A 12,918-nucleotide genomic window follows, 5' to 3' on the forward strand; every position below is an offset into this window, starting at 1 on the left:
ATGTCTAATTCCAGCACTTTGGGAGGCCAAGGCAGGAGAATCACTTGAGGCCAGGAATTTGAGACCAGCCTGGGTAACATACTGAGACTCCCATCTCTACAAAAAAATTTAAATATTAGCTGGGTGTGGTGGCACATGCCTGTAGTCCCAGCTACTTGGGAGGCTGAGGTGGGAGGATCACTTGAGCCTAGGCTGTCAAGGCTGCAGTGAGCTGAGATCACACCACTGCACTCCAACCTGGGTGACAGAACAAGACCCTCTCTTTAAAAAAAATTTTTTGTGGTTTTTTTTTAGGACAGGTGCAGTGGCTCATCCCTGTAATTGCAACACTTTGGGAGGCTGAGGCGGGCGGATCACTTGAGGTCAGGAGTTAGACAACCTGCCACGGGAGGGTGGACAGCTGTATCCAGCTTGGAGGCTGAGGCGGAGGTCACTGACCGGGAGGTGGAGGTTGCAGTGAGCTGAGATAGCGCCACCGCACTCCAGCCTAAGCAAGACGGAGACTCCGTCTCAAAAAAAAAGTTTTGTTTTGTTTTTTTTCCACAGGAACAGAGGATTTTGGATGTGGCCCTGGAGATACATTTTCTAAAAAGTTTTATTCACCACATACCTCTCAGACAAAGGAACTAAATCTTTTTTTCTTTTTTTTTTTTTGAGACCAAGTCTCGCTCTGTCCCCCGGGCTGGACTGCAGTGGCCTATCTCGGCTCACTGCAGGCTCCGCCTCCCGGGTTCATGCCATTCTCCTGCCTCAGCCTCCCGAGTAGCTGGGACTACAGGTGCCCGCCAACATGCCTGGCTAATTTTTTTGTATTTTTAGTAGAGACGGGGTTTCACCGTGTTAGCCAGGATGGTCTCCATCTCCTGACCTCGTGATCCGCCCGCCTCGGCCTCCCAAAGTGCTGGGATTACAGGCTTGAGCCACCGCGCCTGGCCAGCCTAAATCTTTTTTTCTAATTAAAAAAATTCATTTTTTTTTTGTAGTGGTGGAGTCTCAGTAGTTAACCAGGCTGGTCTTACACTCCTGGGCTCAAGCCATCCTCCCACGAGTATCCCAAAGTTCTGAGATTACAGGCATGAGTCACTGTGCCTGGCCAAAGGAACTAAATCTTGAAGATGTAGTTCCTTGAAAGTTAGACCAGGAGTCTAATGCGGAGGCCAATGGAGGCCAGGCAAGAAGCGTATGGGAGCAGAGCAGGTGGGATAGGGAACCGCCAAGCCCTTGGCTGCACTTAACACTGCAAAACAGGGAGAGCCCCATGAAGCCAGGTGAAGCAGGTGATTCTCTGTGAAGTCTCCCACATTTTAAATGTTGGAAATTTTTTAAAATTATAAAATATAGTGAAAAACAGTATCTCAGTTAAATCTTTCCTGTAGGCTGCCAGTTTCTCAAGTTAGTTCCAGAAGAAAAGGGGCTTTTTAGTCACATGAAAATGGCAATTGCAAAGTCAAAACTTTGAGAAGATAAGCCTGTTCAGGGAGCTGCACATGATTTGGTTTGGTTGGCACTTGGAGAGAAAGCTGGGGAAGCACAAGTCAGGAGGCCAGAGAGCAATCTATCAGGCCTGAGATGTGACAGTGCACATTACGACTGCTACTGAGTGGGGCAAATCCCTGCGTCAAGGACCAGAGCATGGCAGTTCATGCCTGTAATCCCAACACTTTGAGAGGCCAAGGCAGGAGGATCATTTGAGCCTAGGAGTTCAGGACCAGCCTGGGCAAGATGATGAGGCCTGTCTGTATAGGACTAGAGCCCTGCCCTTTCTACTTCATCAGCACAAGAGTCCAGGCAAGAGGAGGGCCATTTAACCCTACCTCTGCGATTTTGCTGTTCCACACATTAAATAGGAAAAGACTGGCAAAAGGGAATTGATAGTAAGTGGAATTTATTTATAAAACAATGCAAATACTATTTGGAATTAGGAAGCATTTCCCATTTTTATTCATAAAATTATTAATTAAAATTGCAAAAGTAGATTTACAGAGCCACAGGTAACAAAACAGGAAATGAAATGTTCCAGAGACATTCTGAAAAGTTCGAAAGAAACACACACTAGCCTCAAAATCTCCGGTTAAACCGTGGTTGCACAACAGATTCTATTTATTCCTGCATTTTCTCAATAAGTTCTTCTTTATATTTGCCTTTCTCTTTTCCGACATGTCGAGAGTTGGCTTTGTGTTCAAGAATTTTTTTCCGATCCTTGTCCAGTTTTAGCCTGGTGATAACCACCTGCCGGGAGTGAGAAAACAGATCTTTATTTCCGCATCCCCAGCAACTATTGAGCAATATAGACATCATAAGTTAAGTAAGTATCCCCAGCAGCTATTGAGCAATATAGACATCATAAGTTAAGTAAGACCTCAGCCACTCAGCTTTTAAGGAACTGAAACTCTGGAAGGAAAACAGACCCTATAACACAATATAAAATAGGAACACAAAGGAGAAATAGCATGTTCCACCAGGTAGGCATGAGGGCTACAGGAAGATATATTCTCTCTTATTCCTCTGAATATTATGTGGTAGGGGAAGTGATGCCTGGAACACTTGGAAGCCTCTTGCAACCAGCTTAAAGACATAGCCATCAGCCGGGCGCGGTGGCTAACACCTGTAATCCCAGCACTTTGGGAGGCTGAGGTGGGCGGATCACGAGGTCAGGAGATCAAGACCATCCTGGCCAACATGGTGAAACCCCATCTCTACTAAAAATATAAAAATTAGCCGGGCGTGGTGGTGTGTGCCTGTAGTCCCAGCTACTTAGGAGGCTGAGGCAGGAGAATTGCTTGAACCCAGGAGGCAGAGGTTGCAGTGAGCCGAGATTGCGCCACTGCATTCCAGCCTGGTGACAGAGCGAGTGTCCGTCTGAAAAAAAAAAGACATAGCCATCACCAAGAAAGGCAAAACAGAAAAGAGAAGAAAAATCTGGATCCTTGACGATATCACAAAGCTACTGAATCAGTCAAGTCCACCTGGCCCGCCTCAGCCAACTGTGCAGGGAGTACCAAAATACCAATAACTTTTAACAGTATTGACACACTCCATGGCTGCTATTGCCACTCAGTCCTTGACCATACCTTGCTCGGGTGAATGCCCAGGTGGACGATTGTGCCGTTGGCCTTCTCACGCTGCACCCGCTCGATGTAGATGACATATTTCTTTCTGTACACCTGGACTACCTTGCCAATTTGCTGACCTTTGTAGTGTCCTCGAACTACCCAAGAGAAAATACAAAAGAGAATCCCCCTCCATTTGTAGTGCATGATCATAACGAGGAAGCTAACCATCAGGAACACATGGGCTAAACATATAACTTTGTCAAAAGCAGCTTAATCCTGGCAGTCAAAAATTAGCTACTTTTCTGATATAAATCTGTGCTGTGTTATGGTTGGGTGGAGATTTATTTTTTTTTTGAGACGGAGTCTCGCTCTGTCGCCCAGGCTGGAGTGCAGTGGCGCGATCTTGGCTCACTGCAAGCTCCGCCTCCCGGGTTAACGCCATTCTCCTGTCTCAGCCTCCGGAGTAGCTGGGACTACAGGTGCCCACCACTGCACCGGGCTAATTTTTTGTATTTTTAGTAGAGATGGGGTTTCACCGTGGTCTCAATCTCCTGACCTCGTGATCCACCCGCCTCGGCCTCCCAAAGTGCTAGGATTACAGGCGTGAGCCACTGCGCCTGGCCGGGTGGAGATTTTTTACCTGGATCCCACAGAAATGTGCGATATGAGCTTTAGAGGAAAAAGAATACAAAACTACATATAGAATATACCCTGAACCATATATATACATATATATATATGTCAAGTATCCCTTATTCGAAATGCTTCAGACCAGAAGTGTTTTGGATTTAAGGTTTTTGGGATTTTGGAATATCTGCATTACTAGCTAAGCACCCCAAATCTGAAAATCTGAAATCCCAAAAGCTCCGAAGAGCACTTCCTTTGACCATCACGTTGACAAGTTTCAGATTTTGGAGCATTCTGAATTTGAGATACTCAAACTATATGTGTGTATGTATATACATAATGTATATTACATATGTGCATATACATGTATATGTATTTATATGTCATATACGTATCATATACATACATATATGTACTTACATGTAATATATACATATATGTATCATACACACATATATTTATGTAATAGATACACATATGTATACATATACATATGTACATATGTGTATATATGTATATATACACACACATTTCATATATATAGCATGACACAGTGGGATAAAATATATATATATAAATACTGGTTAACAGCTACCATTAGGCAGGAAGTAGGATTATAGATGACTTTTTTTTAGATTTATATTCTTCTAAATTTCAACATTTCTACATTTAATACAAATATTTTAAAGTCAGAAAAAAAATTTAAAATCTCACAGACTGTTTTACTGTACTAAAAATCTACTCTATTCAAAAACCAACTAGATTAGGGTTTCCTTGAAAGCAAGAGCTTATTTATTTATTTATTTTTGACACAGAGTCTCGCTCTGTTCTTCCAGGCTGGAGGGCAGTGGCATGATCTTGGCTCACTGCAACCTCCACCTCCCAGGTTCAAGTGATTCTCCTGCCTCAGCCTCCCAAGTAGCTGGGATTATAGGCACACACCAGCAGGCCTGGCTAATTTTTGTATTTTTAGTAGAGACCGGGTTTCGCCATATTGGCCAGGCTGGTCTCGAACTCCTGGCCTCAAGTGATCTGCCTGTCTCGGCCTCCCAAAGTGCTGGGATTACAGGTGTGAGCCACCATGCCCAACCACAAGAGCTTATTAAACACCATGCATGTGGGCCGGGCGCGGTGGCTCACACCTGTAATCCCAGCACTTTGGGAGGCCAAAGTGGGTGGATCATGAGGTCAAGAGATCGAGACCATCCAGGCCAACATGGTGAAACCCTGTCTGTACTAAAAATACAAAAATTAGCTGGGCGTGGTGGTGGGCGCCTGTAGTCCCAGCTACTCAGGGGGCTGAGGCAGGAGAATCACTTGAACCCGGAAGGCGGAGGTTGCAGTGATCCCAGATGGTGCCACACCGCACTCCAGCCTGGCGACAGAGTGAGACACCGCCTCAAAAAAAAAAAAAACAAAAAACCACCAGGTACGATGCGACTCTGATTAATAAGCATAGAGGAAATACCACTTAAAAAGAACTAGAGAGCCCCAATACTCCTAAAATGTCTACGTATATAGCTTGTTCGGCTTACTTTCCAAGGCGATTTTTAGGTTGAAGAGGACAATCATATCTCAGTGAAAAATCTACCACAGACCACGTGACCAGAGACTCTCGGGACACACCTGGAAGAAGTCTTGTTAACTACCATCAAGACTGAAGAAAGATACATGTTTTTTAAGAGACGGGGTTTCACCATGTTGCCCAGGCTGGTCTCAAACACCTGAGCTCAAGAGATCCATCCACCTTGGCCTTCCAAAGTGCTGGGATTACATGTGTGAGCCACTGCCCCTGGCCAAGACTGAAGAAAGATCTTAGGCCAGGCATGGTGGCTCACACCTGTAATCCCGGCACTTTAGGAAGCTGAGGCAGGTGGACTGCTTGAGTCCAGGAGTTGGAGACCAGCCGAGGCAACATAGCAAGACCCTGTCTCTACAAAAAAAAAAACAAGTTAGCCAGACATGGTGGCATGCGCCTATGGTCTCAGCTACTCGGGAGGCTGAGGTGGGAGGATCACTTGAACCCAGGAGGTTGAGGCTGCAGCAACCTGTTTTTGCACCACTGTACTCCAGCCTGGGCGACAGAGTGAGACCCTATCTCAAAATAAAATAAAATTAAAAATTAATTTTAAAAATTTTTAAAAAGAGAAGTGGACAACCTCTGGACGTAGTGAAGAGGAAGATAGGAGACAGGATAAGACTAAATCGACTGGTCGACTAGACTGGAGAGGTGAGGATGAAGAGGGAGGGATGATACTCAGAGTCTGGTTTGGGCAACCAGGTGGATGGAAATGCCTTTGCCAGATGCAGAGAACATTGGGGAAGCCCCATATTTTAGGAGGAAATAGTTTCGTTTGGAACATGCTAAATTTGAGGCATCTGGGGACATTCTAATAGAGAATTCAGACACAGCTGGAATGCACTGGGCCAGCAATAGAGACGTGGGAGTCATCCACAGAGAGGCAATTAGAAGCTTCATTTTGCTCAAGGAGTGATGGTATGAGAAAAGGGCAGAATGTACACGTGAGAAAAGCCAGCATTTTGGAAGAGCTTGTGAGAGATTAACATAGCCAGAGTGAATGGGAAATCATGCAAGTGTGGTGTTACAGCAGCCAAGAGAAGAATGTCAAATTCTGTGGGACTATCAGGTACACAGAGGATAAGGTATTTAACAGATCTGACAACAAGGTCATCACCAGTGGCTGTGGCGGGAATGCCTTCAGTGAGTGGTGGGATGGAAGCCATTTACAGTAAAGTGATGAGTGTACCAGGGGAGAAGGTGAAGGTGAGAAAAGACAGTCCAAAGGAGCTTGGCTCTGAAGATGAGAAGGGGATAGATGTTTGAGGGGGATGGAAGGCTAAGGGAACTTTTTTTTTATTTTTTATTTTTAAAGAAGGGAAAACATGATTGTTTAAATGCTGATAGGAAGGAACAAGTATGGAGGAAGAGGGTAAAAGAAACTACAGAGAAAGAAGATAAAGGACCAAAAAAGCTCCAAGAGAAGAATGGAGTGGCACCCAGCGGCAGATGGATTAGGCTTAGGCAGAAATAGGGATATTTCTTTTTTTTTTTTTTTTTTCTTGAGACAGAGACTTGCTGTGTTACCCATGCTGGAGTGCAGTGGCGTGATCTTGGCTCACCGCAACCTCCGCCTTCTGGGTTCAAGTGATATCTCATTGCCTCAGCCTCCCTTGTAGCTGGGATTACAGGCATGTGCCATCACGCCCAGCTAATCTTTATATTTTTAGTACAGATGGAATTTCGCCATGTTGGCCGGGCTGGTCTCAAACTCCTGGCCTCAAGCGATCCACCCGTCTTGGCCCCTCAAAGTGTTGAGATTACAGGCGTGACCTACTGCACAAGGCCTGGGATATTTCTTTTATTGTAACAGGAGGGAAAGAAAATAAGAGGGGTGGAACTACAGGTAAACGTGTAGGTGTGGAGCCACGATTTCTGAAAGTTCCTGGCTGATAACTTCAATTTTCTCTGTAAAGTAGGAGGAACCATCACCTACTCAGAGAAAGAGGAAGGTAAGTAAGATTCAGAAGATCCTGTGAGAGGAGGCAATATTAACAAACCCAATCAGGGCTATTTTATTTCCCTGGTGGAGAAGTGTTCAGCCAGTATGGCCTTCGGCTGAAACAATTCATACCTCTTAGGCATTCAAAAAATGGCAACAGGCAGCCGGGCGCCGTGGCTCATGCCTGTAATCCCAGCATTTGGGGAGGCTGAGGCGGGTGGATCACCTGAGGTGAGGAGTTCGAGACCAGACTGACCAACATGGTAAAACCCCATCTCTATTAAAAATATGAAAATTAGCCGGGCGTGGTGGTGTGTGCCTGTAATCTCAGCTACTTGGGAGGCTGAGGGAGGAAAATGGCTTGACCCGGGAGGCGGAGGTTGCAGTGAGCCGAGATTGTGCCACTGCACTCCAGCCTGGGCAACAAGAGTGAAACTCTGTCTCAGAAAAAAAAGGTAACAGGCCAGACACTGTGGCTCATGCCTGTAATCCCAGCACTTTGGGAGGCCAAGGCAGAGGATTGCTTGAAGCCAGGAGTTTGAGACCAGCCTGGGCAGCAAAGCAATACCTATTTTTAAATAAATAATAAATAAATGTCTCTATTAAAAAAATATATATATATATATATATATATTTCAACAGCAGCTCCTTCACCCTCTTTGCCCTCCTTCTCTATCTCACCTTCTACATCTTATCTAGTCAAAAAATTGTTTTCATTCATTCAACAAATATTGACTGACCCTTCTCCTCTCCAAGTGTCAGGCTCTGCACTGAGGTCAGACAACAAACAAGATGAACTCTCTGGTTTCATGGAGCTTAGCCTGATGGCCAGTAAGCAGTTAATGAGTACACATACAAATACATGACCACTAACTGGAATAAGTCACATCGGAACTTACTGGGATGATTAAAAATGGTCTTTTTAACGGTCTAATCATAGTTAGGGTAATGGCTATTTGGTTTTACAATTGCCAAAACTGACCTGTGCATTTTACTGTGTGTAAATTATGCCTCAGTTAGAAATAAAATTATTTCAAATTGTGCTTACTGCTACGAAGAAAAAATAAAGAATGCTATGCTATAATATTGGTTAAAAGATCTGGGAAGGCTTCTCTGAGGAACGGACATTTAAGGTAAGACCCGAAAAATGAGGAGTTACCTAGGTAAAGGAGAGAAAGAAAAGCACTCCAGGCAGAGAGAACATTCCAGTGGGAGAAAAGATCAAGGTGTATATAAAGACCCCAGAAGCCCAGTATGGTTAAAGTGTAGAGCACATGGGCATTAGGAGGAGATGAGGATGGAGAAGTAGACCAGGATTGGCCCACACAGGGCCTTGCAGTCAATGATTTTAGATTTTTTTTTTTTTTTGAGACCGAGTTTCACTCTGTTGCCCAGGCTGGAGTGCAGTGGCACAATCTCGGCTCACTGCAACCTCTACCTCCTAGGTTAAAGTGATTCCCCTGCCTCAGCCTCCCGAGTAGTTGGGATTACAGGTGTGTGCCACCACACCTAATTTTTGTATTTCTGGTAGAGACGGGGTTTCACCATGTTGGCCAGGCTGGTCTCGAACTCCTGACCTCAGGTGATCCACCCACCTCAACCTCCCAAAATGTTGGGATTACGGGCGTGAGTCACCATGCCTGGCCATGATTTTAGATTTTATAAGCACATCAGGCACCATTGGTAAGCACCTGGCTAACTCCTCATTTTTCAGGTCTTCTCTTAAATTTATTAGTTCCTCAGAGAAGCCTTCTCAGGTCCTTTAATCAATATCATAGCATCCTTTACATTTTCTTCATAGCAATGAACACAATTTGAAATCATTTTATTTTTAACTGAGGCATCATTTACATACAGTAAAATGCACAGGTCAGTTTTGGCAGATATAAAACTGCCAAAGGATTTTTTTTTTTTTTTTTGAGACAGAGTCTCACCCTGTCGCCCAGGCTGGAGTGCAGTGGCACGATCTTGGCTCATTGGAAGCTCCACCTCCTGGGTTCATGCCATTCTCCTGCCTCAGCCTCCCAGGTAGTTGGGACTACAGGCGCCCACCACCACGCCTGGCTAATTTTTTATATTTTTAGTAGAGACGGGTTTCACCATGTTAGCCAGGATGGTCTCAATCTCCTGACCTCATGATCTGCCCACCACGGCCTCCCAAAGTGCTAGGATTACAGGCATGAGCCACTGTGCCTGGCTGGTTTTGTTGTTGTTGTTGTTTTTGAGACAGAGTCTCACTCTGTCGCCCAGGCTGGAGTGCAATGGCACAATCTTGGTTCACTGCAACCTCCGCCTCCCGGGTTCAAGCGATTGTCATGCTTCAGCCTCCTGAGTAGCTGGGATTACAGGTGTGCACCACCATGCCTGGCTAATCTTTTGTATTTTTAGTAGAGATGGAGTTTCACCATGTTTCCCAGGCTGGTCTCAAACTCCTGAGCTCAGGGGATCCACCCGCCTTGGCCTCCCAAACTGCTAGGATTACAGGCGTGAGCCATCATGCCCAGCCTGACAAAGGTTTTAAATAGGACCTAATTTGCAAATAATACCACTCTGTGGAAAATGGACAAAGGTAAGAGAGTTGCAATGCTGCTTTGAACTGGACTGGAAATAGGTTCAAGACTTACTTTGGAGGTAGAATCAACAAGCCTTGATGGTAGATTACAAGAGGGGGTTAAGGAGCGTTGTTAAAGATAACGAAGGTTTAGGGGCATATGCAACTGGGGAGATATAAATGGCACTTACTGGAGATGTGGAAGATGGGAAGAAAGTTGGATTCTGGAGGCAGTGAGAGTGTTAGGATCAAGAGTACTCTTGGATAAGAAGCTTGAAATGTCAATGGGCTACCTAAATAGAGACGTTCAGTAGGTAGTCAGATTTATAGGTCTGTGTTATAGGTAGTCAGATATATAGGTTGTCGAAAGTGGTCTGGACTGGGATATAAAAGAGGGAGTTGTTAGCACACAGCAGACATTTAAAGCTCTAAGAATGGATTATTACCTATTCTTTTCCTACGTAGAGAACACAAAGCAGAAAGAGATGCTAGATGTGTCCACTGGATTCGGTCACGAAGGGGTTATTAGTGATCTACGCCAAGGTAGGTTCTATAATGTAGTGGGGACAGGGAATAGACTGAAGAGTATCCAAGAGTGAATGGGAGATGAGGAAGTGTAGACAGCTCTCTTGAGGAGGTTGGTTATGAATAGAGAACAAAGTGTAGTAGCTGGAAGGAAATGTGGGGCTAGGGAAGTGAATCCAAATTTTCCAGCTCTCTTTGAAAATCCAAGAATCTAACAATGGGCCTGCATTTCCCCCAGGCATCAATGGGCTAAAGGTAGATGATTATATCTTATATGTGAGGCTTGAGCTTTCCAGTTTGCCATTTTCTTTTTTTCTTCCCTCATTTTTCTTCCCTTATTTAGGGAAGTGAGCTATCCCTACCTATCCCCCATAAGTATTTGCAGTTCCCCCATTCTAGAACACGTCTGATGGGAAGGATCCAGGAGAGAGGGGGTTGAAACTGCTGATCCTACCTCTGAACTACTCTTTCCACTCTTCCTGTCACACTCCCAGCTTAATTCCACATTTTTTCCTCCTTAACATGTCCCCAAACCTTCAAAGAGTCCCAGTGTCTCAAATGATACACCAAGCCTCATCACCTTATGTCATTTCATTCTCTAAGACAATAGTTCTTAACTGAGTGAGGGAAGCATTTGGCAATATCTGGAAATATTTTTGCTTGTCACAACTGTGAAGGGAGGGAGTGCCACTGGCATCTAGTGGGGAGAGGCCAGGGACGCTGCTAAACATTCTACAATGCACAGGACAGCTCCCACCACCCCCCTCCCCCACAACAATTATCCAGTCCAAGATATCAATAGCGCTGAGGCTAGGAAACCTTGCTCTAAAACGTGATCTCCATGAGAACAAGGGCCTTGTCAATCTTGTCGTAGAACAATGTCTGGTAAGTGCTCCATAAATATTCCTTTGAGGAATGAATCTTGCCCCTGCTTATTTCACTCATATCCAACTCCCTTCCCTCCTCTCACGCATTCTAAGCCCCGATCACAGAGAACAGAGGGCTTGTACATTCTCACATGGGCCAGTCTTTTAGAAATTATCAAAGAGTGACTCGCTGCATCTTTACCATTTCTCCTGCCAAATCCAATGCTATCACATAGCCAGCTCCCACAAATCTCTGTCCATCAATCCCACTACCCCCAAATATACTAAAACACTACTCTCACTGCAGCACTTTCCCATACAGTCTGGTTCAACAAGCCACCTTGGGCAACAACACTTGGCAAACTAGCAGCCAGAAGGTTAAATCAAAAGTATTTTTGGCGGGGCACGGTGGCTCACACCTGTAATTCCAGTGCTTTGGGAGGCTGAGGTGGGAGGATCACTTGAGGCCAGGAGTTCCGAGACCAGCCTGGGCAACATAGCAAGACCCTATCTCTACAAAACAAACAAAAAAGCAGGTTTTTGCTTGGCTGACATACTGTTTTATTAAATTTTATTATTACTATTAAATAATTAAATGCTCTAAAGCAACGCAGGCACTCTGGTGGCTCTGAACCCTATCACTGGCCTAACACATCTGAAGGGTCACACTACTTGCCAGAGTCCTGAGGCAGGTGAGTCTGTGACTGCTCCACGCATGACGTTCTTAGGCAAAGGTGTCTGAGCGCCACTAGCGCTGGAGGGAGACGTACCTGGACCTCGTCGTCCTTGCGGATGGGCATGGAGCGGACATTGTACTTCTGCCGCAGCTCCTTGGAGAGCGGGGATGACATGATTTTCCTGCGCACGTGTGAGGGGGCACTGAAGTGACGTTTGCGGTTTTTACTGCGGTCCGAGGTCACGAAGGGATTGGACTTCATGGTGACCCTCTATAAAGGGCGGAGAGAGACGGAATGAAGCGGCGCTCAGTGGGTTACAGGGGCCTGTTCTCGACCCAAGACACTCCTCCTCATCCCCGCACAAAGGCTCTACGGGGGAGGTGGCCTCTGAAAAGGCAACTGAGGGAGGAGAGAGAGATGCGACTGGTCCATCACATAAAGTGAGACGTGTGTGGAGGTCGCATGCCTGACTAAAGGGGTCGTGGGGGAGAGGGGGGCACTGGGACCTTGAGGCTGAGGAAGGAATGCTAGGGTTAGGCAGGAATGAGTGGTCGCGAGGTCACTCAAAGAGAGCTGTGGGGTGACATGTGTTCCCGCGACACATAGGGCAGGGTCTCACGGGGCGGTGGGTTTCAGAGTCCGAGAAAACTCCAGCCTCCACTCACCCAGCTACTAGCGGCCTCAGACCCTGAGTGCGCAGGGCCGGAAGTGAGTGTCCGTGGCGCGCGAGCGCAGAAAGACATCGAAGTCCCATTTCCGTAGGAGCGAAGTAGAATGGCGCCCCCAGCGGCTTGGGGTGGGAGCTCAGTGCCTCATTCCTAGGGGCCCCGGGAGCGCGATGCCAGTGAGTACAAGGGCCTACTTGTGTAGGGCCTGCGGTAGAGGCTTACTGGTGTTCTTTTTTTTTTTTTTTGAGACGGAGTCTCGCTCTGTCGCCCAGGCTGGAGTGCAGTGGCGCGATCTCGGCTCACTGCAAGCTCCGCCTCCCAGGTTCACGCCATTCTCCTGCCTCAGCCTCCCGAGTAGCCGGGACTACAGGCGCCCGCCACCACGCCCAGCTAATTTTTTGTATTTTGAGTAGAGACGGGGTTTCACCCC

The 12,918-nt window shown here is 46.1% G+C and overlaps 1 protein-coding gene across 1 annotated transcript; it reads right to left on the minus strand.

Annotated features, from left to right (window-relative positions):
- Positions 1-1,868: 1,868 nt before the first annotated feature.
- On the minus strand, positions 1,869-12,562 carry RPL26L1 (ribosomal protein L26 like 1). The gene is made up of 4 exons (XM_030825038.1): positions 12,486-12,562; positions 11,910-12,090; positions 3,072-3,208; positions 1,869-2,229 (listed from the first exon to the last, which is right to left on the minus strand). Exons 2-4 carry the CDS (start codon positions 12,079-12,081, stop codon positions 2,101-2,103), a joined length of 438 nt encoding a protein of 145 aa, XP_030680898.1. The 5' UTR covers positions 12,082-12,090; positions 12,486-12,562; the 3' UTR covers positions 1,869-2,100.
- Between the last annotated feature and the right edge of the window lie 356 nt (positions 12,563-12,918).

Source organism: Nomascus leucogenys, chromosome 2 (genome assembly GCF_006542625.1).
Source record: "Nomascus leucogenys isolate Asia chromosome 2, Asia_NLE_v1, whole genome shotgun sequence".
NCBI lineage: Eukaryota > Metazoa > Chordata > Mammalia > Primates > Hylobatidae > Nomascus > Nomascus leucogenys.

Bases quoted from the DNA above. Each gene is read 5' to 3' on its own strand.
- RPL26L1 (XM_030825038.1), bottom strand. From the start codon at position 12,081: ATGAAGTCCAATCCCTTCGTGACCTCGGACCGCAGTAAAAACCGCAAA. The intron at 3,209-11,909 runs GTCTCCCTCCAG...TCTCTTGGGTAG, and splicing joins GGACGACGAGGTCCAGGTAC to TTCGAGGACACTACAAAGGT. The intron at 2,230-3,071 runs GTATGGTCAAGG...CACTCCCGGCAG, and splicing joins TGGGCATTCACCCGAGCAAG to GTGGTTATCACCAGGCTAAA.